The 24,131-nt window shown below is 38.9% G+C and overlaps 1 protein-coding gene across 6 annotated transcripts in view; it reads left to right on the top strand.

The window, feature by feature from the left end:
• Positions 1 to 5,925: 5,925 nt before the first annotated feature.
• COMMD10 (COMM domain containing 10) overlaps positions 5,926 to 24,131 on the top strand; it is a 180,467-nt gene continuing 162,261 nt past the window's right edge. For all 6 annotated transcript variants that reach the window (XM_004008693.5, XM_060415691.1, XM_060415692.1 and 3 more), the window contains exons 1-4: positions 5,926 to 5,993; positions 7,848 to 7,938; positions 14,710 to 14,820; positions 16,309 to 16,464. In XM_004008693.5, coding sequence (XP_004008742.2) covers positions 5,953 to 5,993; positions 7,848 to 7,938; positions 14,710 to 14,820; positions 16,309 to 16,464 — 399 coding nt within the window. In that variant the 5' untranslated portion in view covers positions 5,926 to 5,952. The remainder of the gene's footprint in view (positions 5,994 to 7,847; positions 7,939 to 14,709; positions 14,821 to 16,308; positions 16,465 to 24,131) is intronic.

Raw genomic sequence — 24,131 nt, 5'->3', positions numbered from 1 at the left:
AAGGTCTGATGCTGTAAAGAGCAATATTGCATAGGAACCTGGAATGTTAGGTCCATGAATCAAGGCAAATTGGGAATGGTCAAACAAGAGATGGCAAGAGTGAACATCAACATTCAAGGAATCACAGAATTAAAATGGACTGGAATGGGTGAATTTAACTCAGATGACCATTATATCTACCACTGTAGGCAGGAATCCCTTAGAAGAAATGGAATAGCCATCATGGTCAACAAAAGAGTCCAAAACGCAGTACTTGGATGCAATCTCAAAAACGACAGAATGATCTCTGTTTGTTTCCAAGGCAAACCATTCAATATCACAGTAATCCAAGTCTATGCCCCAACCAGTAACGCTGAAGAAGCTGAAGTTGAATGAATGATTCTATGAAGACCTACAAGACCTTTTAGAAATAACACCCCAAAAAGATGTCCTTTTCATTATAGAGGACTGGAATGCAAAAGCAGGAAGTCAAGAAACACCTGGAGTAACAGGCAAATTTGGCCTTGGAATATGGAATGAAGCAGGGCAAAGGCTAATAGAGTTTTGCCAAGAAAACGCACTGGTCATAGCAAACACCCTCTTCCAACAACACAAGAGAAGACTCTACACATGGACGTCACCAGATGGTCAACACCAAAATCAGATTGATTATATTCTTTGCAGCCAAAGATGGAGAAGCTCTATACAGTTAGCAAAAACAAGACCGGGAGCTGACTGTGGCTCAGATCATGAACTGCTTATTGCCAAATTCAGACTTAAATTGAAGAAAGTAGGGAAAACCACTAGACCATTCAGGTATGACCTAAATCAAATCCCTTATGATTATACAGTGGAAGTGAGAAATAGATTTAAGGGACTAGATCTGACAGACACAGTGGCTGATGAACTATGGGCGGAGGTTCGTGACATTGTATGGGAGACAGGGATCAAGACCATCCCCATGGAAAAGAAATGCAAAAAAGCAAAATGGCTGTCTGGGGAGGCCTTACAAATAGCTGTGAAAAGGAGAGAGGCGAAAAGCAAAGGAGTAAAGGAAAGATATAAGCATCTGAATGCAGAGTTCCAAACAATAGCAAGGAGAGATAAGAAAGCCTTCCTCAAATTGGAAATTTGGAAAACTCAGCAGTGGCCACAGGACTGGAAAAGGTCAGTTTTCATTCCAATCCCAAAGAAAGTCAATGCCAAAGAAAGCTCAAACTATTGCACAATTGCACTCATCTCACACGCTAGTAAAGTAAAGGTCAAAATTCTCCAAGCCAGGCTTCAGCAATACATGAACTGTGAACTCCCAGATGTTCAAGCTGGTTTTAGAAAAGGCAGAGGAACCAGAGATCAAATTGCCAACATCCTCTGGATCATGGAAAAAGGAATAGAGTTCCAGAAAAACATGTATTTCTGCTTTATTGACTATGCCAAAGCCTTTAACTGTGAGGATCACAATAAACTGTGGAAAATTCTGAAAAAGATGGGAATACCAGAGTACCTGACCTGTCTCTTGAGAAACCTATATGTAGGTCAGGAAGCAACAGTTAGAACTGGACATGGAACAACAGACTGGTTCCAAATAGGAAAGGAGTACATCAAGGCTGTATATTGTCACCCTGCTTCTTTAATTTATATGCAGAGTACAACATGAGAAACGCTGGACTGGAAGAAGCACAAGCTGGAATCAAGATTGCCAGGAGAAATATCAATAATCTCAGATATGCAGATGACACCACCCTTATGGCAGAAAGTAAAGAGGAACTAAAAAGCCTCTTGCCTCTTGATGAAAGTGAAAGAGGAGAGTGAAAACGTTGGCTTAAAGCTCAACACTCAGAAAACAAAAATCCTGGCATCTGGTCCCATCACTTCATGGGAAATAGATGGGGAAACAGTGGAAACAGTGTCAGACTTTATTTCTTGGGGCTCCCAAATCACTGCAGATGGTGATTGCAGCCATCAAATTAAAAGACACTTACTCCTTGGAAGGAAAGTTATGACCAACCTAGATGGCATATTCAAAAGCAGAGACATTACTTTGCCAACAAAGGTCCGTCTAGTCAAGGCTATGGTTTTTCCAGTGGTCATGTATGGATGTGAGAGTTGGACTGTGAAGGAAGCTGAGAGCTGAAGAATTGATGCTTTTGAACTGTGGTGTTGGAGAAGACTCTTGAGAGTCCCTTGGACTGCAAGGAGATCCCACCAGTCCATTCTAAAGGACATCAGTCCTGGGTGTTCTTTGGAAGGAATGATGCTACAGCTGAAACTCCAGTACTTTGGCCACCTCATGCGAAGAGTTGACTCATTGGAAAAGACTCTGATACTGGGAGGGATTGAGGGTAGGAGGAGAAGGGGATGACAGAGGATGAGATGGCTGGATGGTATCCCCGACTTGATGGATGTGAGTTTGAGTGAACTCCAGGAGTTGGAGATGGACAGGGAGGCCTGGCGTGCTGCAATTCATGGGGTCGCAAAGAGTCGGACACAACTGAGCGACTGAACTGAACTGAACTGGAACTGTTGCTTTTTCGATGATCCACCAGATGTTGGCAATTTGATCTCTGGTTCCTCTGCCTTTTCTAAAACCAGCTTGAACATCTGGAAGTTCACGGTTCATGTGCTGCTGAAGCCTGGCTTGGAGAATTTTGACCTTTACTTTACTAGCGTGTGAGATGACTGCAATTGTGCAGTAGTTTGAGCTTTCTTTGGCATTGCCTTTCTTTGGGATTGGAATGAAAACTGACCTTTGCCACTGCTGAGTTTTCCAAATTTGCTGGCATATTGAGTGCAGCACTTTCACAGCATCATCTTTCAGGATTTGAAACAGCTCAACTGGAATGTCATCACCTCCACTAGCTTTGTTAATAGTGATTCTTTCTAAGGCCCGCTTGACTTCACATTCCAGGATGTCTGGCTCTAGGTGAGTGATCACACCATCGTGGTTATCTGGGTCGTGAAGATCTTTTTTGTACAGTTCTGTGTATTCTTGCCACCTCTTCTCAATATCTTCTGCTTCTGTTAGGTCCATACCATTTCTGTCCTTTATTGTGCCCATCTTTGCATGAAATGTTCCCTTGGTATCTCTAATTTTCTTGAAGAAATCTCTAGTCTTTCCCATTCTGTTCTTTTCCTCTATTTCTTTGCATTGATCGCTGAGGAAGGCTTTCTTATCTCTCCTTGCTATTGTTTGGAACTCTGCATTCAGATGCTTATATCTTTCCTTTACTCCTTTGCTTTTCGCCTCTCTCCTTTTCACAGCTATTTGTAAGGCCTCCCCAGACAGCCATTTTGCTTTTTTGCATTTCTTTTCCATGGGGATGGTCTTGATCCCTGTCTCCCATACAATGTCACGAACCTCCGCCCATAGTTCATCAGCCACTGTGTCTGTCAGATCTAGTCCCTTAAATCTATTTCTCACTTCCACTGTATAATCATAAGGGATTTGATTTAGGTCATACCTGAATGGTCTAGTGGTTTTCCCTACTTTCTTCAATTTAAGTCTGAATTTGGCAATAAGCAGTTCATGATCTGAGCCACAGTCAGCTCCCGGTCTTGTTTTTGCTAACTGTATAGAGCTTCTCCATCTTTGGCTGCAAAGAATATAATCAATCTGATTTTGGTGTTGACCATCTGGTGACGTCCATGTGTAGAGTCTTCTCTTGTGTTGTTGGAAGAGGGTGTTTGCTATGACCAGTGCGTTTTCTTGGCAAAACTCTATTAGCCTTTGCCCTGCTTCATTCCATATTCCAAGGCCAAATTTGCCTGTTACTCCAGGTGTTTCTTGACTTCCTGCTTTTGCATTCCAGTCCTCTATAATGAAAAGGACATCTTTTTGGGGTGTTATTTCTAAAAGGTCTTGTAGGTCTTCATAGAATCATTCATTCAACTTCAGCTTCTTCAGCGTTACTGGTTGGGGCATAGACTTGGATTACTGTGATATTGAATGGTTTGCCTTGGAAACGAACAGAGATCATTCTGTCGTTTTTGAGATTGCATCCAAGTACTGCGTTTTGGACTCTTTTGTTGACCATGATGGCTACTCCATTTCTTCTAAGGGATTCCTGCCTACAGTGGTAGATATAATGGTCATCTGAGTTAAATTCACCCATTCCAGTCCATTTTAATTCTGTGATTCCTTGAATGTTGATGTTCACTCTTGCCATCTCTTGTTTGACCATTCCCAATTTGCCTTGATTCATGGACCTAACATTCCAGGTTCCTATGCAATATTGCTCTTTACAGCATCAGACCTTGCTTCTATCACCAGTCACATCCACAACTGTGTATCGTTTTTGCTTTGGCTCCATCCCTTCATTCTTTCTGGAGTTATTTCTCCACTGATCTCCTGTAGCATATTGGGCACCTACCGACCTGGGGAGTTCCTCTTTCAGTATCCTATCATTTTGCCTTTCATACTGTTCATGGGGTTCTCAAGGCAAGAATACTGAAGTGGTTTGCCGTTCCCTTCTCCAGTGGACCACATGCTGTCAGACCTCTCCACCATGACCTGTTGGTCTTGGGTGGCCCCACACGTCATGGCTTAGTTAGCTTCATTAAGTTAGACAAGGCTGTGGTCCATGTGATTAGATTGGCTAGTTTTCTGTGATTATGGTTTCAGTGTGTCTGCCTTCGGATGCCCTCTCGAAACACCTACCGTCTTACTGTAATAACCAATTGAAAAGTATATAGCTGCCTTGCTTAGACTAGCAAGGGGGGCATATTCCGTTCCCCTTTTGATGTCTGTCAGAAGGTTTCTCTCTCCCTTTTTATTCTTTAATAAACTCTGCTACACAAAAGCTTTTGAGTGATCAAGCCTGGTCCCTGGTCCTGAAGCTAAATCTTCTTCGGCAATCAGGAATCCAACATCGTTCACCATAAGCTATGAGTCACTGCAGGAATTCATCTGCCCTCCTATATACAATACCTAGCTCAGTGCCTGACCGCCAAAGAGGGGCACAATGAATACTCGCGAATTTAACTGCTGACCAACCCCGAGGTCAGGAATTTTGGTCTTCTGTATCCTGAGTGTCTAGCATAGTGCCTGGCATACAGTAGGTGCTCAAAGAATACTGCTGTTGCTTAGTCCTTCAGTTGTGTCCGACTCTGTGTGACTCCCCTCCTCCAACTCCCCCCCCCCCCCCCCCCCCCCCCCCATGGACTGTAGCCCACCAGGCTCCTCTGTCCATCGTGATTCTTCAGGCAAGAATACTGGAGAGGGTTGCCCATGCCCCTTTCCAGAGGATCTTCCTGACCCAGAGATCTAACCCAGGTCTCCTGCATTGCAGGCAGATTCTTTACCTCTGAGCCACCAGGGAAACCCCTCAGACAACACTACTGAATGAATAAAGATACTAAGAGCACAGGTTTCGCTAGGGCACTGCAGAGCTCCAGGGGACAGGAAGGGCTGGTGGCCGCTCACTCGCTGGAGCTGCCCTGGGCTCCTTCGGAGAGCATTCCACCGCTCGCTCAGCTGCAGCGCAGGCCAGACACTGCAGGCGGTGCTTAAACTTTTCCTCCCCCTCCAAAAAAATTATTTGTATGTGTTCAGTTCAGTTCAGTCGCTCAGTCGTGTCCGACTCCTTGCGACCCCATAAACTGCAGCACGCCAGGCCTCCCTGTCCGTCACCAACTCCTGGAGTACGCACTCCTAAATATATGTTTATACACACACACATTACCTACATTAATACCTAAAAATATTCACACTCCGTATCCAGGTATGTGTATATATAAAATAGGTAAATATATATCTGTAAGTAAATTAATACGTGTACAGCCTTAACTCGGAACTGCGAGAGTGGCGCGGAGTACGAAGACTGAGGACGCCCCTTCGCCCCTCCAGGACTGCAGCCGCGGAGCGGCGCGGCCCCTGCGAGGCTTGGCCCTTCCGGCTTGCCGTCCGCCGCCGCCTCAGCCATTGGTTGGGCTCCAAGCATCTGACTCGAGCGGCGGGGCCAGGGAGCTTCAAGGATGGCGGCGTCCGCGGCGCTGATCCTGCGGGAGAGCCCCAGGTAGCCCCGGCCGGGCGCGGGGGGACAGCGGTCACCGGGGTGGCGCGGGCAGGGCCGGCCCGAGGACGCTGCTGCTGTCTGTGGTCGGGGCGCCGGGCCGGCGGAGTCGCTGTGCGGGCCCCGCGGGAATGCGGGATCCTGGGCGCCAACACCTGCACCGTGGTTCACTTGAGTGGGCTTACACCGGGTCAGACAGCTGAAGTCAGTGCGTCAGTGTCTCGTCACTGTCACTGTTCCCCGAGGCTGGTATCACTGGTACCCAAGCCATCCTGCAGTAGTTCTGAAATCACGTGAAGAGGTGTTCCCTTTCCTTTTTCAATACTTTTCAGACTTTCTGATTATGAGAAAGACTCCCATTGGTCCTGCTGCTGCTGCTAAGTCGCTCAGTCGTGTCCAACTCTTAGCGACCCCATGTACTGCAGCCTACCAGGCTCCTCCGTCCATGGGATTTTCCAGGCAAGAGTACTGGAGTGGGGTGCCATTGCCTTCTCCCGTTGGTCCTGAGTGGTCATTAATACTTAACACGTGTTAATACACCTTTTCAATCAAGATCGAATAGGCCCCAGGCCGGGAGTTTTTTGGCTGGTAACAGCATCTGACCAGAATTTGGTAACATTGCTTTTGTTTTCCCTTTATTTACCTTTTATTCATTTAGATATTTAGTTCATATCTATACATGGTAGGTAAGGTCGGTGGTCTATAGTGGTGATATAAGTGAAATCGCTCAGTCGTGCCCTACTTTTTGTGACCCCATGGACAGTGAGTGGCCTGCACCAAGCTCCTTCTTCCATGGGATTTTCCAGGCAAGAGTACTGGAGTGGGTTGCCATTTCCTTCTCTAGGTGATATAAAGTTCTATTTTAAAATAAAATTAGGCAAAAATGATTCCATTTAATGACAGATAAATAATAGTGAACGTGGTGGGTGGATGCAGAAAAGTGCAGAAGTATCACTGAGTCTGGAGAATAACTTCTTTGTGCATAGTGTTAGTTGCTCAGTCGTGTCCGACTCTGCACCCCATGAACTGCAGCCCGCCAGCCTCCTCTGTCCATGGCATTCTCCAGGCAGGAATACTGGAGTGGGTTGCCATTCCCTTCTCTTGGGATCTTCCCAACCCAGGGGTCGAACCTGGGTCTCCTGCATTGCAGGTAGATTCTTTACGGTCTGAGCCACCAGGGAAGCCCATCTTGTGACACGACAAGAATCTGTTTGAAGAGAGTTGTCATTTTGAAGTTTTTCCTTCTTTGATTGCATTCTGACAGCCAATTCCTTTTCTCACACCAGTGTCCTGGGTAACACACCACATCAGTAAACCATATCCAGCGTGGTGCAGTAGAATTGTTCTTATCACATAATTTAAAGTTGGTTACAGTTTAAGCAGGGTTTTAAAACAACTGGGACTTAGTGACCCCGAATGATATTGTATGTTAATTTTTTAAAAAAAATTCTCTTATCTGCAAAACATCAGTCTTTTTATCTGTTTTTGGTGTAACTGCCACTTCCCTCCCTCCACTCTTTTCAGAGTTCTGTTTTGAGTTACATGGATACATAAACTCCCACTCCTAAATTGATACTGTCCCCCACAGAGTGCAAGTTTTCCCAAGTAGTTTGCCTGGCCCAGAAGAAAGAGAAAATTTGCCAAATAGACCTTTTCAACAGAGGTACTTATGGGATATCTTTTGGAAATGTCCTGTCGTCTTTGCTGGCCATCATCTGTTTTTCTTTATTTCACTCAGACTTGGCTTTATAGCAATCAGTTGTTGAGATGAAAACTTACAGTCAACTGTACTTAGAGCAATGACAGTACCACTTGGGGAAAACATATTTTAAAACTTTGTTTTATGAATTTCTTTAGCATGAAAAAAGCAGTGTCCCTGATAAATGAAATAGATATAGGAAGATTTCCACGACTGCTCACCCGAATTCTTCAAAAACTTCACCTGAAGGTTTGTATGTTTGCAGTATTATCGCTTATAATTTGTTCTTATGATTCTACTGCAAATCCAGGTTTCCACTTGAATAACTTTTTGCAAGGTATTGTTCTCCAGCAAATTTGATGAATATCCGATGATCAAAAGTTTGGGAAGTTCTGTTTTCATTCAAAATAATTTTTTTTAATATTATGGAACTTATCAGAGTATATTTTATGGTAGCATTAATAGTAAATATTTAAAGGTGACTATTGTGTGCAGAATTTTCCATATGTATTTTTTTTCCCATATGTATTTGACCATGGAATTGTTTTATCATGGTATTTATTTTGGGATTAAGACTCTGTGGAACATGCTTTGGGAAAATTCTGATAGTACGATTTCATTCTTCCTCTTAAAAATAATTCTGTAGACTTGCTGTCAACCGGTAAGACTCTCTTCCACTTTTATTTCAAGGGTGTGGTTATCTTGAAAGTATTGATAATTAGTAATTTACTACTTGGTCACCAATCTTAGTTAACTTATCAGGTTCTAGAAGAATTATGAAAATCAGACATAAGAAATACTTGATTCATTACAAGAAACTAATCCAAATGAATCTTTGAAATATAACTGTTCACTCAGAAAATAAAACCTGTAGCCTCTGGAATTTGGTGTATTTGTTACATCACAATGAAACTTATACCTACTTATACCTAAGTTTATTGGCAATGGAGAAAAAAAAAGTTAAAGACTATTGATATATCCTTTTTTAAATTAAAATATAGTTAATTTACAATGTTATATTTCAAGTATAAGGCAAAGTTATTGATATATATATGTATTCTTTTTCAGATTATCTTTCATTATAGGTTATTATAAGATGTTGAGTATAGTTCTTTGTACTATGCGGTAGGTCCTTGTTTATCTATTTTATGTATAGTGTTGTGTATGTTAATCCCCAAATCCTAATTTATCTCCCTCCACATCCCCATTTGGTAACTGTAAGTTTTTTTTTTTTCCTATGTCTTGGTATATTTTTCCTTAAAACTGTTTCAAAAACATAGGACTTCCCTGTAGCTCAGATGGTAAAGATGTAGCTCAAATGGTAAAGAATCTGCCTGCAATGCAGGAGACCAGGGTTTGATCCCTGGGTCAGAAAGATCCTCTGGAGAGGGTTATGGCAATCTACACCAGTATTCTTGCCTGGAGAATCCCGTGGACAGAGGAGACTGGTGGGGTAGTCTGTGGGGTCACAAAGAGTTGGACATGACTGAGCAACTAACACACAGCGTAATCCAATATACTTTGTTTACAAAAGTCTAGAGTGGGTGCCATACATTTCAGAAAGATTGTTTTCAAAACTTTAAAAGTTATTTGATAGACTGACTTGTGGGTACCACCATATTTCCCCATTATGGTAGAGAGGTCTTGTATTAACATAAAGGACAATCACAGGTGTAAACCCCAGCATATAGAAATGTGTGAGGATTTTTGTTGTTGTTACAGTGTGTTTAGGGTGCTGCTGGCATTTAATGCCCTGGGATGTTAAATGTGTTAATACCGTGCAGCACAGTCCTGAACAAAGAAGAATTCACCCCATCTCTGAACAAAAAAAGAAAAAGGGTAGCTTATCTCTGAAAATGCGTTTATTTTATACTTAATGTAAGCTGGAGGACTTCTTACACCTTAAGGTTATCAGGTTTGTACAGTTTAAATTATGGGGTATGCAGACTGCTAGTACCATATGTTCTTGCTCGGTGGTGGTGTGTGTGTATGCCTGTGTTTGAAAGTCAGAGCTTGGATTTTGGACCAAAGGCCTCTCTTCTCTCTAAAGCCATGCTCTGAGTTGAAAATGAAAGTGAAAGTCGCTCAGTCGTGTCTTACTCTTTGCGACCCCATGGAATTCTCCAGGTCAGAATACTGCAGTGGGTAGCCGTCCTTTCTCCAGGGGATTTTCCCAACCCAGGGATCGAACCCAGGTCTCCCTCATTGCAGGCGGATTTTTTACCAGCTGAGCCACCAAGGAAGCAATTGCCTTTATAATTATTTCGATAATATTCTGCCTTCATAGAGTAGAAATTCTCTATAACTTTCTGAGGATAATGACCTGATTTTAACTATGTGTGGAACTGAGATTAGTTCACTCATCATGCATGTTAAGAAAATGAATTCTTCAAAAAAAAAAAAGAAAAAGAAATGTTGAAAGAATGGATTTTTTGATTTGCCCTTTTTGTGCCTTTGAAGTTCAAAATAGAGTGCTTAAATTGTTTAAATAACATTTATGTTTTAATAACAAACTATTTCACAGTTTATGAGGGTTTGTTTTAAGACATCTAAACAGTGTGGATGAACTGAAATGGCCCCTTGGTTAACTCTTGCTTCTTTCTCCACCTTAGTTTTTTCCTGTGTTAGTTATCTATTGCTGAATTGCAAATTTCCCCCAAATTTAGCAGCTTAAAACAACAATAATCATTTATTGTCTCTCACACCTCCTCTAAGTAAAGAGTTTAGCAGTGGCTTGGCCGGGTGTCTCTGACTTGGGGTTCTCATGAAATTGCTGCCAGCTTCTGGTGGAGGCAGTTGTTACCTGAAGTGTTGACTGGGCTTGGCGGATTTCCTTCTAATACGGCTAGCTGGCGGCAGCTGTGGTTCCTTGTCACGTGGGCCTTTGCTCCTGACATGGGTGGAGGTTGGCTTCTTCTAGAATGAGTGGTCCAGGAGAGGACGGTGCTGTCCTTTTTATGACCTAACCTTGAATATCACATAACTTCATTTTCACTATATTCTTCTTAAAAGTCAGTCAGTCTGACTCATATTCAAGGAAGAGGAACTTAGGCTCCCATCTTTTGAATGGAGGTATGTGAAAGAATCTGCAGATGTGAGAAAACCATCGCACCTCCCTCGAAGCTGTCTTTGTTGTTGATTTGATTTTTATCTTTCCAGGTCTTTTTTTCAAGTATTAATAAATACAGATGTGCCCATGTATGTGCATGCATACACACATACAACTGTTTGGTTTCTAAATAAATGTTTTCATAAGTGGCATTGTACTGTGTGTATTGCCCTACTGTTTACCTTTTCCACTTATCACTTTTACTAGAAATCTTTCCTTGTCAGTCCATATAGTGCTTATTCTTTTTAAGTATTGGTTTTCCTTTTTACCTGTGTATATATGTATATGTTTATGTGTGCTGTGCTTAGTTGCTCAGTTGTGTCCGACTCTTTGCAACCCCACCAACGGTAGCCCACCAGGCTCCTCTGTTCATGGGATTCTCCAGGCAAGAATATTGGAGTGGGTTGCCATTCCCTTCTCCAGAGGGTCTTCCCAATCTCTTGCGTTGCAAGCAGATTCTTTACCGTATGAGCTACAGGGAAGTTCTGTGTTCTGTGTTTATGGTGTATGCTTTTTAAATATATAGAAAATTAACATCCACTTTCCATTAAAAATTAAGTTTCTTGGATCTCTGATTTTATAAACCTGGGCCTTAAATTTTTCTCCCATTGAGAGGATAAAAATGAATATATCTCTTTAACTTTTTCAGTGCCCAGATATGTGTGGGTTACTTTTGGTATAGAGGAAGAAGTTAACCTGCTGCTATTTAAAAGCAAATACCATGACTTACATTTAATGTTTATCTGCCCAGAGTTGTTGTTAGATCAAGATGTTGAATATGTGTTTGGAACTTTGTTTTATAGCTGTATTCTGCATTTGTTTTTCTGTTCACATATTTTAAGCTCCACCTTATTTTAAGGGTGTATATCTCATGTAGTAGTGATTGGGGGGAGATAAATGTTCCCTTGATCTCCTTAACTCCAAACCACTTTATTAATATAATGCTCCTGAAGATCTTGAGAATGTTCCTTTCTTCGCTCTCTTTTTAAAAAATCTCCCTTTCTTGCACATATTGAGGACACTGAAGTTTATTTTTCTCTGTGCCCAGTCACTATCTATATTTTGTCAAAAACACCTCATTTGGTGTATGTTAAAAGGAATCAGTTTGACACACATGGAAGTTAGATTGTACATATCCACTGAATTTAATGCAACATGTGGTTCAGTGATTATATGTGAGTAATACTGTTATTCTGTTCCTTATATTGATAAAACTCTGGTACTGTAGGTCATTATTTCAAGAAGGTATGTGGTAGTCGCAGAAACTCTGGAACTTTAAAATCAAAACACTGGTCTTGAGGTAAGTGACTGACATTTTAGCCAAACTGGGTTCATGCTTTTCTTAGTCAGAAAATAGTAAAGACTGGAGGTCCGGTGACTGACCTTCCCAAACCAAAAATGTGACAGTTCTGAGCTGCACTTCTAAGAGTTCTAAGCTTCACCTCACTGCTGCTTCACTACAAGAATGCAGTTATAATTTTGTATCTCATCCGAAGCTGTCAAGGCAGGGACTCATGATACTTCTGAAACTTCTCCATGAAGCTGCTGGGGAGAGGCAGCAACTGGGAAAGTTGTTTTTGGTATGTGGGGATAAAGTATTTTTATTTGAAAGCAGTTCTAATAGTGTACATTTTTCATGTGTGAAAAACCAGTCTTTGGATCAAGCAGATTATTTTGGAAATGGAAGAAAAACTAGCCATGAGGCTGTACTCAGATGCTTCACTTCTGTTTTTCACATATTGCTTATGAAAGTAATGCGTGCAATGTGTAAGTTTTGGAAAATATTGCGACTATCAAAAAGATTTCTTGATTTATGTGTACTCTTGTAGTAACCCATTCTTTTGCAGAACTCATTAAAATGGAAATTAGTGGAATCGTTGTTTGTTGGTAAGGTCTTTCTAACTAGAGCATAGTACACCGGAGGACACGAACCATCTGTGTAGTGCATAGAAAATACTCAGTAAATGTGTTTTGTTGTTCAGTTGCTAAGTCATGTCCAACACTGCGACCCTATGGACTGCAGCATGCCCGGCTTCCCTGTCCTATTTGTTTGTTTTACTTGTTTGTATTTCTGCAGTAACAGTTGTGATTTCTCTCTTTGATTTCTTATGTTGTTTATTTGGGTCTTCTCTCTGTTCTTGGTGAGCCTGGCCAGAGGTTTGTAAATCTTGTTTACCCTTTCAAAGAACCAACTCTTGGTTTTATTGATTTTTTTTGCTATTAAAAAAAAATTTCTTATTTATTTTCTCTCTGATCTTTATTAGCTCCTTCCTTCTGCTGACTTTACATTTTGTTCTTCTTTTTCTAATTCTGTTAGGGGGTGGGTTAGGTTGTTAATTTGAAAGTTTTCTTATTTCTTAAAGAAGGCCTGTATCACTGTGAACTTCTATCTAAGAACTGCTTTTGCTGCATCCCTTAATCCATTGACTTTTAACAAAATAATACTAAGGCTCAAACTAGTTGCCACCTCTCTATCTGATGGGAATCTTGGTGCTAGGTAATGGAGGATGTAGATAAAGGTTCTTAAGGTTAATGGATTTTATCTCTTTAATCCTGCCACTTATAAATGCTGGCAGGGGCTTAATGCTGGGTAAAGTCATATATTGGGAGAGGTTTTGAGGTGTGTTCAGGGGAGGAGAGAAAGAGCTAACAAGGGAAAGGAACTCCCAGGTATTTTCTATCTCAAAATGCTATTCTCTTAAATGAAGATTTTGCTTGGACTCTTAGAAAAGTTGCTGGGACCCATTATAATTGGTTAGTATTATTACAGAGAAGGTGCTCTCCCTCACAATGTTTTATTTATTTTTTAAAAGATTTTATTTTATATTGGAGTATAGTTGATTTATAGTGTTACAAGTGAGTGATGAAGATGAAAGAGGAGAGTGAAAAAGCTGGCTTAAAACTCAGCATTCAAAAACTGAGATCATGGCGTCCAGTCCCATCACTTCACAGCAAATAGATGGGGAAAAAATGAGAATAGTGACAGACTTTATTTTCTTGGGCTCCAAAATCACTGCAGATGGTGACTGCAGCCATGAAATTAAAAGACTCATGCTCCTTGGAAGAAAAGCTATGACCAACTTAGATAGCAGATTAAAAAGCAGAGTCATCACTTTGCTGACAAAAGTCCATCTAGCCAAAGCTATAGTTTTTCCAGTAGTCCAGTAGTCATGTATGGATGTGAGATTTGGACCATCAAGAAGGCTGAGCACCGAAAAATTGATGCTTTCGAAGTGTGGTGCTGGAGAAGACTCTTGAAAGTCCTTTGGATAGCAAGGAGATCAAAGCAGTCAATCCTAAAGGAAATCAGTCCTGAATATTGATTGGAAGGACTGATGCTGAAGCTGAAACTCCAATACTTTGGCCACCTGATGTGAAGAGCTGACTCATTGGGGAAGACCCTGATGCTGGGAAAGACTGAAGGCAGGAGGAGAAGGGGGTGACGAAGGATGACATGGTTGGATGGCATCATTGACTCAATGGACGTGAGTTTGGGCAAACTCCGGGAAATGGTGAAGGTGAGAGAAGCCTGGCATGCTGCAGTCCATGTGGTGCCAGAGTTGGACATGACTTAGCCACTGAACAACAGTAAATTCTTAACATTTTAGGGCTTTACTTTGTAGTATTGTATTTTCTAAATGTCTGTTTTTCATGTTATTATTTTCCACCTCCTATAAATCATAGAACTTAAGATTTTTTTTTTAAAATGAAATTTGTTTGGCAAGATCCAAATAATGAACTGTTCTGTGATTTTAAGATATTGAAATTTACAGACACATCAGTTTGTTTCAATGATGGATTTACTTTTTTCTTTCAAGTTCTCATTTTCATACGAATAAATGAATCCTCTGTTCAGTATCTGAATTTTGAATACCTGAATGTATGCTAATAGATTGCTTTTTGTGTTGTAGGCTGAAAGTAGTTTCAGTGAAGAAGAGGAAGAAAAACTTCAAGTTGCATTTTCTCTAGAGAAGCAAGATCTTCACCTAGTTCTTGAAACAATATCATTCATTTTAGAACAGGTATTCTTATTGCCCCCAAACAGCCTAACCATGATTTCTATTTACTACATGTTTGTGTTGCTGTGACATCTATTGCATTTTAGCTTATTTTTCTAAAGTGTACAGGTAAAAGCTGTGAATATGTTTTATCAAAAATTTTGATGTGGTAAAAAGTATTTGAATGTGTGTTTCTTTTTTTCTCATGGTATTGCATTCTACAACACTGTCTTAGTGTTGAATAGCATGAGTAAAGTATTAATATTTGACATTATGAATCAAGACTTCACTGACTTGAGACAGTTGAAAAAGATTTAAATTTATTGTTACTTGGTATAGTAATTTGGAAAAATGCACACATTTTATTTAAGGAATTTAATAATTGATTTTGAGAATTTATTTGACTAGGATGATAAATAAAACATTTAGAAAAGAAATAGTTGTCAAAGGACATTTTGTTATTGTATTTCTTCCTACTGAGCTGCCCTTCTGCATCCCTTCTTTACGTCTAAATTCAGTTCATTGTTTAAGTTCCCTTCAGATCGCATCTCCTCCCACTGCAGCCTGGACCCCTTATACTCGCAGTCCTCTCCTTATTTTGATTCCTTTTACGCTTGGCTCATCATGGTTGAGCCCATTGTTAGTCTTTTCATTATTTCATGTATGTCAGTTATATCTCCTTCACGAGGTTTTGAATTTGTAGGGGGCTAGGATCACATTTTTGGTGCATTGTAGCACATTACTAGGCTAAATCTATTAAGAATCTAAAAGTAGATTTTTAATAAATTCCTGTTGTTTGATTAAGTAGAAGAATACTTGTGAAATAAAAATTTAAACAGTACTGCAGCTTTGGGGCATTCTAGTGAATAGATACTGTTGAGGACAAAATGCTAGGCTCTACTACAAGCAGACTTACACAGATTGCAGATCATAAAGATGACGTTGTTCTTGTCCTTGGTGGACCTTCCGTAGAAGAAAAGGATAACCAGACCGGACAGAACAGCATGGGGTTTATGAGAAAATTGTTTCATCGTAATGTAAAAAATAGAGCAGGTATCACTCTGAAAAAAGTTTTCAATTTTTTATTATGTGTTTACCTGGGAAGTTGGTAGATGAAGATAGTTTTGAGAAAGTGTTTCTTGGAAAAATTGTGTTAGTTGGGAAACAAAACCACTGTGTACTTATTTGAAATAATTAAGTGAAATAAGGAAACTAAATTTTAACTAGGATACCATTTACATAACTGGAGCGAAGAAGTGTTTCTGATAAGTAGATTTAGTATTACTTAAACCACAGGCAAAAATGAAGTTCAGTGTGAATAATTTGGGCCCTTTAATTCTGAATTTTCCACCTTTGGTTGTGTATATTGTTATTTGTAAAATAAAAAATGTATGCAATAGAAATATAAAATTTTTAAAAATTTAAAGCATTTGAAGTAATGTTGTATTTAATTATAGCTCAAGATCTCTGTGTGAGCATTAGGGATATATGTAGCTTTTTTCCCTTTACTAGGCGGTGTATCACAACGTGAAGCCAGCCGCTTTGCAGCAGCAGTTAGAGAGCATTCATCTTGGACAAGACAAAGCAGAAGCTTTTGCCAGTGCTTGGTCTTCTATGGGTCAAGAAACAATTGAAAAATTCAGGCAGAGGATTCTTGCTCCCCACAAGGTACAGGATATATTACTCAAAGGATATTTTTCAGTAATGAATGGCATAAATTATTATACCTCAAGTTTTTAAAGTGATAATTTTTGTAAAGAGGTAAATCAGGCAATAGAAAGTATGTATATGATATTCCTATAAAAGTGTTTCCATGCATATTTGCTACCACAATGTGATTTACTTTTAATTGCCAATTTTAAATATGCTTCTGTAACTTTAGGATAGGAATGACACCTTTTTTTCCTTCCGAGTCCTTGGTCAGAGTTGGTTATTCTGTTAACTGTGTATCTTATGTATAAGACTTATTATAATTTTTAAAAGTATTTATTTATTTATTTGACTGTGCCAGGTCTTAGTTGCAGCATGCAAACTCTTAGTCGTGGGATCTAGTTCCCAGACCAGGGATCATACCAGGGCCCCCTTAGTTGAGGGCTTAGAGTCTTAGCTTCTGGACCACCAGGGAAGTCCCAGACTTATTATTACTGAATCACATGCTTATTTATTTTTGTGTGTTGGTATTAGGGCCTAGCAGAATGCCTTGTATGTGGAAAGTGCTCAGCATTTGTTGAATAGCAAATAGTAAGCAAAATGAACTCTGGGAAAAATGTAAAATAATAGCAGTATCACAAAGCTCCTTAATAACCTCTGTGTGTGTGTGTGTGCGTGCTAAGTCGCTTCAGTCGTGTCTGACTTTTTGTGACCCTATGCACGATAGCCTACCAGCCTCCTCTGTCCATGGGATTCTTCAGGCAAGAATAGTGGAGTGCATTGCCATCCCTCCTCTAGGGGATCTTCCCGGCCCTGGAATCAAACCAGCATCTCTTAAGTCTCCTGCGTTGGCAGGCGGGCTCTTTGCCACTAGCACCACCTGGGAAACTCCAAGTTACTCTTGATGGGGATTAAGATGATCATACAGATTTTGCCCCTTTTTCTATTAATATGTTGTTTTACATAATTGATTTTCAGATTTTCAACCATCTTTGTATTTTGGGGATAAATTTAACTTGGTTTTGGTATATAATCCTGGTTGCATATTGCTGTATTTGCTTTACTAATATTTTGGTAAAGATCTATGTTCCTGCGGGATATTGATCTGTAGTTTTCCTGTGATGTCTTTTTTGGCATCTGGTTAATACTGACCTCACAAAGTGAGTTCCCCTTTCCTCTTTTATTTTCTGGAATTATTTGTGAAGGTTTGGTATTAGTTTGCATTTTCATCAGCATTATATGAGAGTTCCAGTAGTTCCAAATCCTTGTCAGCATTTGATATCATCAGTTTGTATTAAAGCTATTCAATTAGGTTTGTAATGGTATCTTGTGTTTTTAATTTACATATCCCTAGTAACAAATTATGACGATCTTTTTATGTACTTACTTGTCTTCCATAGAGCTTCTTTGGTAAAGTGTCTGTTCACATCTTTTATGTAACTGTATTTCTACATTATGACAGAAAAAGAATCATAGTAATATAAATATAAAGGACAATTATAAGTGTAAATCCCAGCATATCAAAATGCATGGGTTTTCGTTTTGTTCTTGGTTTTTTGGGTGTTACAATTTGTAGAGGGTGTTTGGTTTCTTTCTGTTGAGTTTTGTGAATTTTTAAGTCCTCTGCCACATAACGTAATTTGCAGTTATTTTCTCCTAGTCTATAGCTTTCCTTTTCAGTTTCTAGTAGTATTTTTTGCAAAGTAAAAGCTATAGAATCTGATGAAGTTTGATGTATCATTTTTTTCTTTTATTAATACTGCTTCTGGTTTTGGATCTAAGAATTTGTAGCATAATGCAGTGTCTCAAAAGTTTCCTGTTTTTTTTCTTCTAAGTGTTTTATAGTGTTTCTAAGTGTTTCTTCTAAGTGTTTTGTGTTTTACATTCAAGTCTAATATCCATTTTGAGTTAATTTTATGTAGGACATGAGGTATAGGTCCAAGTTCTTATATTTTTTCTGCTATGAATGTTTCATTTGTTTCAGTACAATTATTGATAACATCCTTTTGTTATTGAATTACCTTAACTCTTTTATCAAAAATCATTTGACATATTTGTGTGTCTCTTTCTGGACTCTCTTTTTGGTTTCATTGATCTGTTTGTCTGTCTTTATGCTGGTATCATGCTGCCATAATTACTATAGCTTTGTTGTAAGTCTTAAAATCAAGTATTGTTAATCTGCTAACTTTGTTCCTTTTGATAATTGTTTTGGGTATTCTAGTTTCTTTACCTTTTAATGAAAACCTTTTTTAAAAAATATCTGCAAAAAACCCTCTGGAATTTTATTGAGAACTGCAGATGGTGATTGCAGTCATGAAATTAAAAGATGCTTACTCCTTGAAAGGAAAGTTATGACCAACCTAGATAGCATATTAAAAAGCAGAGACATTACTTTACCAACAAAGGTCTGTCTAGTCAAGGCTATGGTTTTTCCAGTGGTCATGTATGGATGTGAGAGTTGGACTGTGAAGAAAGCTGAGAGCCGAAGAATTGATGCTTTTGAACTGTGGTGTTGGAGAAAACTCTTGAGAGTCCCTTGGACTGCAAGGATATCCAACCAGTCCATCCTAAAGAGCAGTCCTGGGTGTTTATTGGAAGGACTGATGCTGAAGCTGAAACTCCAGTGCCTTGGCCACCTCATGCGAAGAGTTGACTCATTGGAAAAGACCCTCATACTGGGAAGGATTGAGGGTGGGAGGGGAAGGGGACGACAGAGGATGAGATGGCTGGATGGCATCACCAACTCGATGGGCATGAGTTTGGGTAAATTCCAGGAGTTGGTGATGGACAGGGAGGCCTGGTGTGCTGCGATTCATGGGGTTGCAAAGAGTCAGACACAACTGAGCGACTGCACTGAACTGATGTTTAATTTATAGATCACTTTGTAGAGAAATGACTTCTTAACAGTATTGAGTATATCTCCATTTTTGTTAGAGTTGAACACTCTTAACCTTCCCCCTTCCCCCCCCCACCCCACTTTGGAGTTGTTGTAAATGGTACTGATTTAAAAATCTGGGTTTCCATTGTTTATTGCTAGTGTATAGAAGCACAATTGATTTTTGTTTATTGTTATTGTATTCAAGACCTTGGTAAACTTACTGTTTAGTTATAGCAGTTTTTTTGTTGTTTTCCTTGTGATTTTTCTTTATAGTCAGATTGTCCATGAAGAGAGAGTTTTCTTTCTTCCTTTCCTGTTTGTTAAACTTTTGTTTTTCTTCCCTTGTTGCACTGACTAGGACTTCTGGCACGATGTTGAACAGGGTTGGTAACTTTGAACTTCATTGTTCTTTGTTTCTGGTTTTAGAGAGAAGGCATTCAGTGTGTGACCGTAAGTAAGACGCTAGCTGTGGGTTTTTACGAAAGGCCCCTGTGTTGTTTTCATTCCTTTCCTTTTCTTTTTGTTGACTTCTGCATTCAGGAGCTCTCAAGAAGGATGTGAAGTTCCATATCACTGCATCATTTTTCATCATTTAAATTCCTGCTTTCTCCTATCCTATTTTAAAGGTTTATCCAGATTTTGTTTTCCATTCTTTGTTCCTGAAATTTTTTTTAAACATCTTTATTTAAAAAAAACAAATCTCCACTTGCCTTTGAATATTTTCCTGTTTTATATTTATATAATTTTCTTCTGTTTTTCTTTCTTGTATTTATATAAATACATTATACTTGTATAGTTAAAAGTGTTTTTTTTTTAAATTTACAGTATACTTGTATAGTTAAAAGTGGTTTTTTTTTTTTAATTTAATTTTTTATTTTTTACAAAATCTTGTGTCAAGGGCTGACTTTAAATAGGTCACAATGAGGGAGCTGCTGTCCTAGGTATGAAACCCTGACCTAGAAGTAGGTCAGCTACAGGTGGTTTAGCACCAAGTTGCCCATGAATGCATGGTGTTGATGGGCCAGGGGGTGGCCAGCTTTCTGGCCATTCCGTGTGTCCCACGGTGAAGGGCTGTCCACACCAGACCCCAGTCCCAACGTGTGGTGTGGCACACTCTGCCCCAAGGGATGCTGGGTGTGGAGACCGGCTTGCTTAGGATGACGGAGGCTCCCAGGGTGCAGCCATATCAATTGACCTGGGGTCAGATTCTGACTTAGAAGTGATCATAATCCTACAGATGGTGGCTTCCCCCATTGGCTCTTCAGCCAAGTGCATACGTCAAATGTCTGAACGTGTGGTTCCTCTCCTACAGAGGAGGGTTACTATGGCAACAGCACATCATTAGTAGAGTAAAATTTACCTGTCTCATAGCAGTCTAAGCCCAACTCACGTTCCATACAAGTGAGTGAACAATCCAACACTTGGTGAATCCTGCCTCTCAGTGATAGGAAGAGCTGACAAAGAAGAATCAAAAAGCGACATTACTGTGAATGCTTAGCCACTGCAAGCCAGTTGTCCCTGTGTTAACTTTTCTGACACTTCCTGCTTAAAACCCCAAAGGTCAGAAGGATGTGAAGCTCTGCTTTCAGGGTCTTTATTCATACTGAAAATCAAGATCAAGCGAGCTCTTGCCCTTCTTCTCCATGGGAGGTTTCTGTCCTCCCTGAGCTCATCTTAGGACTCTTTTTTTTCACTTCCAATAGTAAGTCATTGTTTAATATCTTCTGGATGATAGTTTGTTACTCTTTAAAGAATAATATTTCTTCCCTGTGTTATGTTACATTACATTAACTTCTGTCTTAAGAAGTGATTTGATTAGTTGTCATACAAAATATGGAAAAAAATAGTTGGAAGAGCATGATTAATTGTACCTTGGTCCCTGAGAATGTAGAAAATTACCTTTTGCCAATACAGAGTATATGAGAGGATAGCTAATATCAATGCATTATTTTAATGCCTTCAATGCTTAATTAAGATTGTATAATAATAGCAAACATCTCTTGTGTTTATTGTGGGCCAAGTATTCTACTCAGTGCTTTATAGTAATAGCTTGTAAAACTCATTAATAGTTCTAGTTTATCTTTAAAATTAAACTGAGACTTAGATTAAATAACTGATCCACAGTCATGCTGCTAAATAAGTGGTAGAGTTGGGATTTGACAAAGTAGTTAACATTTCTAAACCACCGTGTTATTCTTCCACCTAGATGTTAGCAGCAGAATTTTTCTGTCAGGCATTATGCACTGTGGTTTACACAGTAGGTGTGTGTTTTGTATTTTTGAAAAAGAAATAAAACTTGAAAGTGTGCCTTAACTGTGTTAACCCAAGTGGTCCATGGTGAAGCTGAGACAGTAATCAGATTGGCCCCTTTCTTAATTAAGCCTTGTTCCTTTTATGTCATGGCATCTCTTGAAGCTATAATATTATCTTTTTCTTTTTTTTTTTTTGCCCTGATGACTATTTAGGATATGGTGACTAAAATAGCCATAGATGGAAATAAATCATGTCATTTAAATTGTAACAGAAATATATGGCAGTGGTTTACAGTGGGCAAAGGTTGTATTTACAGAGACTGATTGTTGTTTTATAGTAACTTAGAGGGTCTCATGAACTGTCTGTGCCATGCTTGCAGTGGAACAGCTGTGTAAGTAATTATCAATTCAGAGAGAGTCAGATTCAATTAAATAACAAGCTAAAGAATCAAAAAGAGCTTATTTTTAATTCAGTTTTAAAAAACACCTCTTTTCATCTCTGTTACTTAAATCTGATAAGTGAGAAGCAGATTGAAAATTAATCTGATAGCTTTTTGCAGGATATGATTGAAAGGATTTTTAAATTTTATCCCATCTCCTTTTTTTTTTTTTTTTAAATACGCTTTGTCTTAACCTCTTCAGAGACTGAAATGTTACCACAACTTAGTGGAATTGATATTCTTCCTCTTTCACCAGTGTTGATTATGTTAGCAGTGTCCTTCTACCAGGGTTTGCTGTTTGATTTTTGTTACAGTGCTTGTGTGGTAACAGATTTATTAAATTATGAGTATTCTTTCAGACAGAACTTGAATACTATGTTTAATTTTAGTCCTAAAATTCTGGTAAGAGTTTCTTTATGTATATTCCTCCTATACAAAATGTAACCTATATGTTAGATATTATTGATACACATCTCTTTTTTTTCTGAGACCTTAAGGAAAATAATTGTGTTGTTTTATGAATTAAAAAAATATTTTTGTATTAGAGTTCACCTGTTCCTCAGTAATAGATTTGATAATGAGAAATATATATAAGGCATATTTTTAGCACTGTAAGTACCCTGTTCTTTAAAGCCTACATGTACTGATTCTTTTTCTTAAAATGCAGTTGTATATTTATTAGGGAGTTTTTAACGATATATTTGACAGTTGTATTTATTTGGAATGCTCAAAATGTGTGTAATGTGATTTTCTTCTCCTGTTAATAGTGTTCTTAACTTTACTAATTATATGACAAATTTATTTATAATATTTACTCATCTCATTATATAGTGAAAATTCATCATGTCTTCTCTCATGTTCTTGAGAAACCTGCATTTAAAAATGGATAGGTAATGTTCTTAAGATAATAATGTTCCTAAATAGTCTTTTAAAAAATTCTCTTTAAGCCATTGTAGTAAGATTTACTTCACTGTTAAGTATAGCAACTAATTGTTTGCTTTATTAACTGTTAAATATCAGTTTTTTAAATGCAGTATAAGAAATTAGAAATTTTGATTTGACCTTTTAAAAATTTGATGCATTCTTTTAGTTTTATTATTTTCTTTAGTATTCTTATTTCATTTCTTTTTGGAATTCTAAGAATGGGTGAAGGGCTTTACTGTAAAGAGAACAGAAAAAGCATACTTCATAGAGCCAAATCTAAACACACAGCTGTGAATGCGTATCTGAGTGATATTTTCAAGATGTATGGACGCATTGGCTGCACTGGATCTTAGTCGCAGTGCACGGGCTTGGTAGCTGTGGTGCCCTGGCCTGCTTGCTCTGCGGCATCTGTTATCTTAGTTTCCAGGCCAGGAATTGAACCCGCATCCAGAATCCACCTGCCAGTGCAGGAGATGCAGAAGACATGGTTCGATCCCTGGGTCAGGAAGAAAGATCCCCTGGAGTAGGAAATGGCAACTCATTCAGTATTCTTGCTTGAAAATATCCCATGGACAGAAGAGCCTGAATGGCTACTGTCCATTGTGTTGCAAAGAGTTGGGCACGCTGAGCGACTAAATATACAGGCACCCCTTAACCGGAAGGCAGATTTTTAACCACTGGACCATCAGGGAAGTCCTTTTTCGAGATTTAAATGCTTCTTAACATTATCATCTGCATTTATAGGAGAGGTATTTTGTTGTAATTATATCCATACACAAGTCAGATTTCTGCCTCTTTGTTACTTTAGTTGTTGACATGTTAAGAATCAAAAGAAAGCCATAATTTTTCCATGTGCTGGAATTGACTGAACGCCAATGTTTGTGAGGTTTAAATGCTCCTATATTCATTTGCTGTTTTTTATTGAAATATAATTTACCTGCAAAAAATGCAGATATTTTAAATGTTTAGTTTGATGAATTTCAGAACTTATATATACCCTTTTAATGATTATTCTTATCAAAACAGAACATTTTCATCACCTGAAAAGAGTCCAGTTTTAATTCTCTCCACCTTCATACTCACTTTCCATCACTAAAAAAATTTTTTTCTGTTCTTAGTCTTATTAATAGTATAAATGAATTGAAATAAATGTGTCTGTATAGTGTCTCTCAACATAATGTTATTTTGGAT

The sequence above is a fragment of the Ovis aries genome, chromosome 5 (assembly GCF_016772045.2).
Source record: "Ovis aries strain OAR_USU_Benz2616 breed Rambouillet chromosome 5, ARS-UI_Ramb_v3.0, whole genome shotgun sequence".
NCBI lineage: Eukaryota > Metazoa > Chordata > Mammalia > Artiodactyla > Bovidae > Ovis > Ovis aries.
This window is presented reverse-complemented; position numbering and strand designations above follow the sequence as displayed.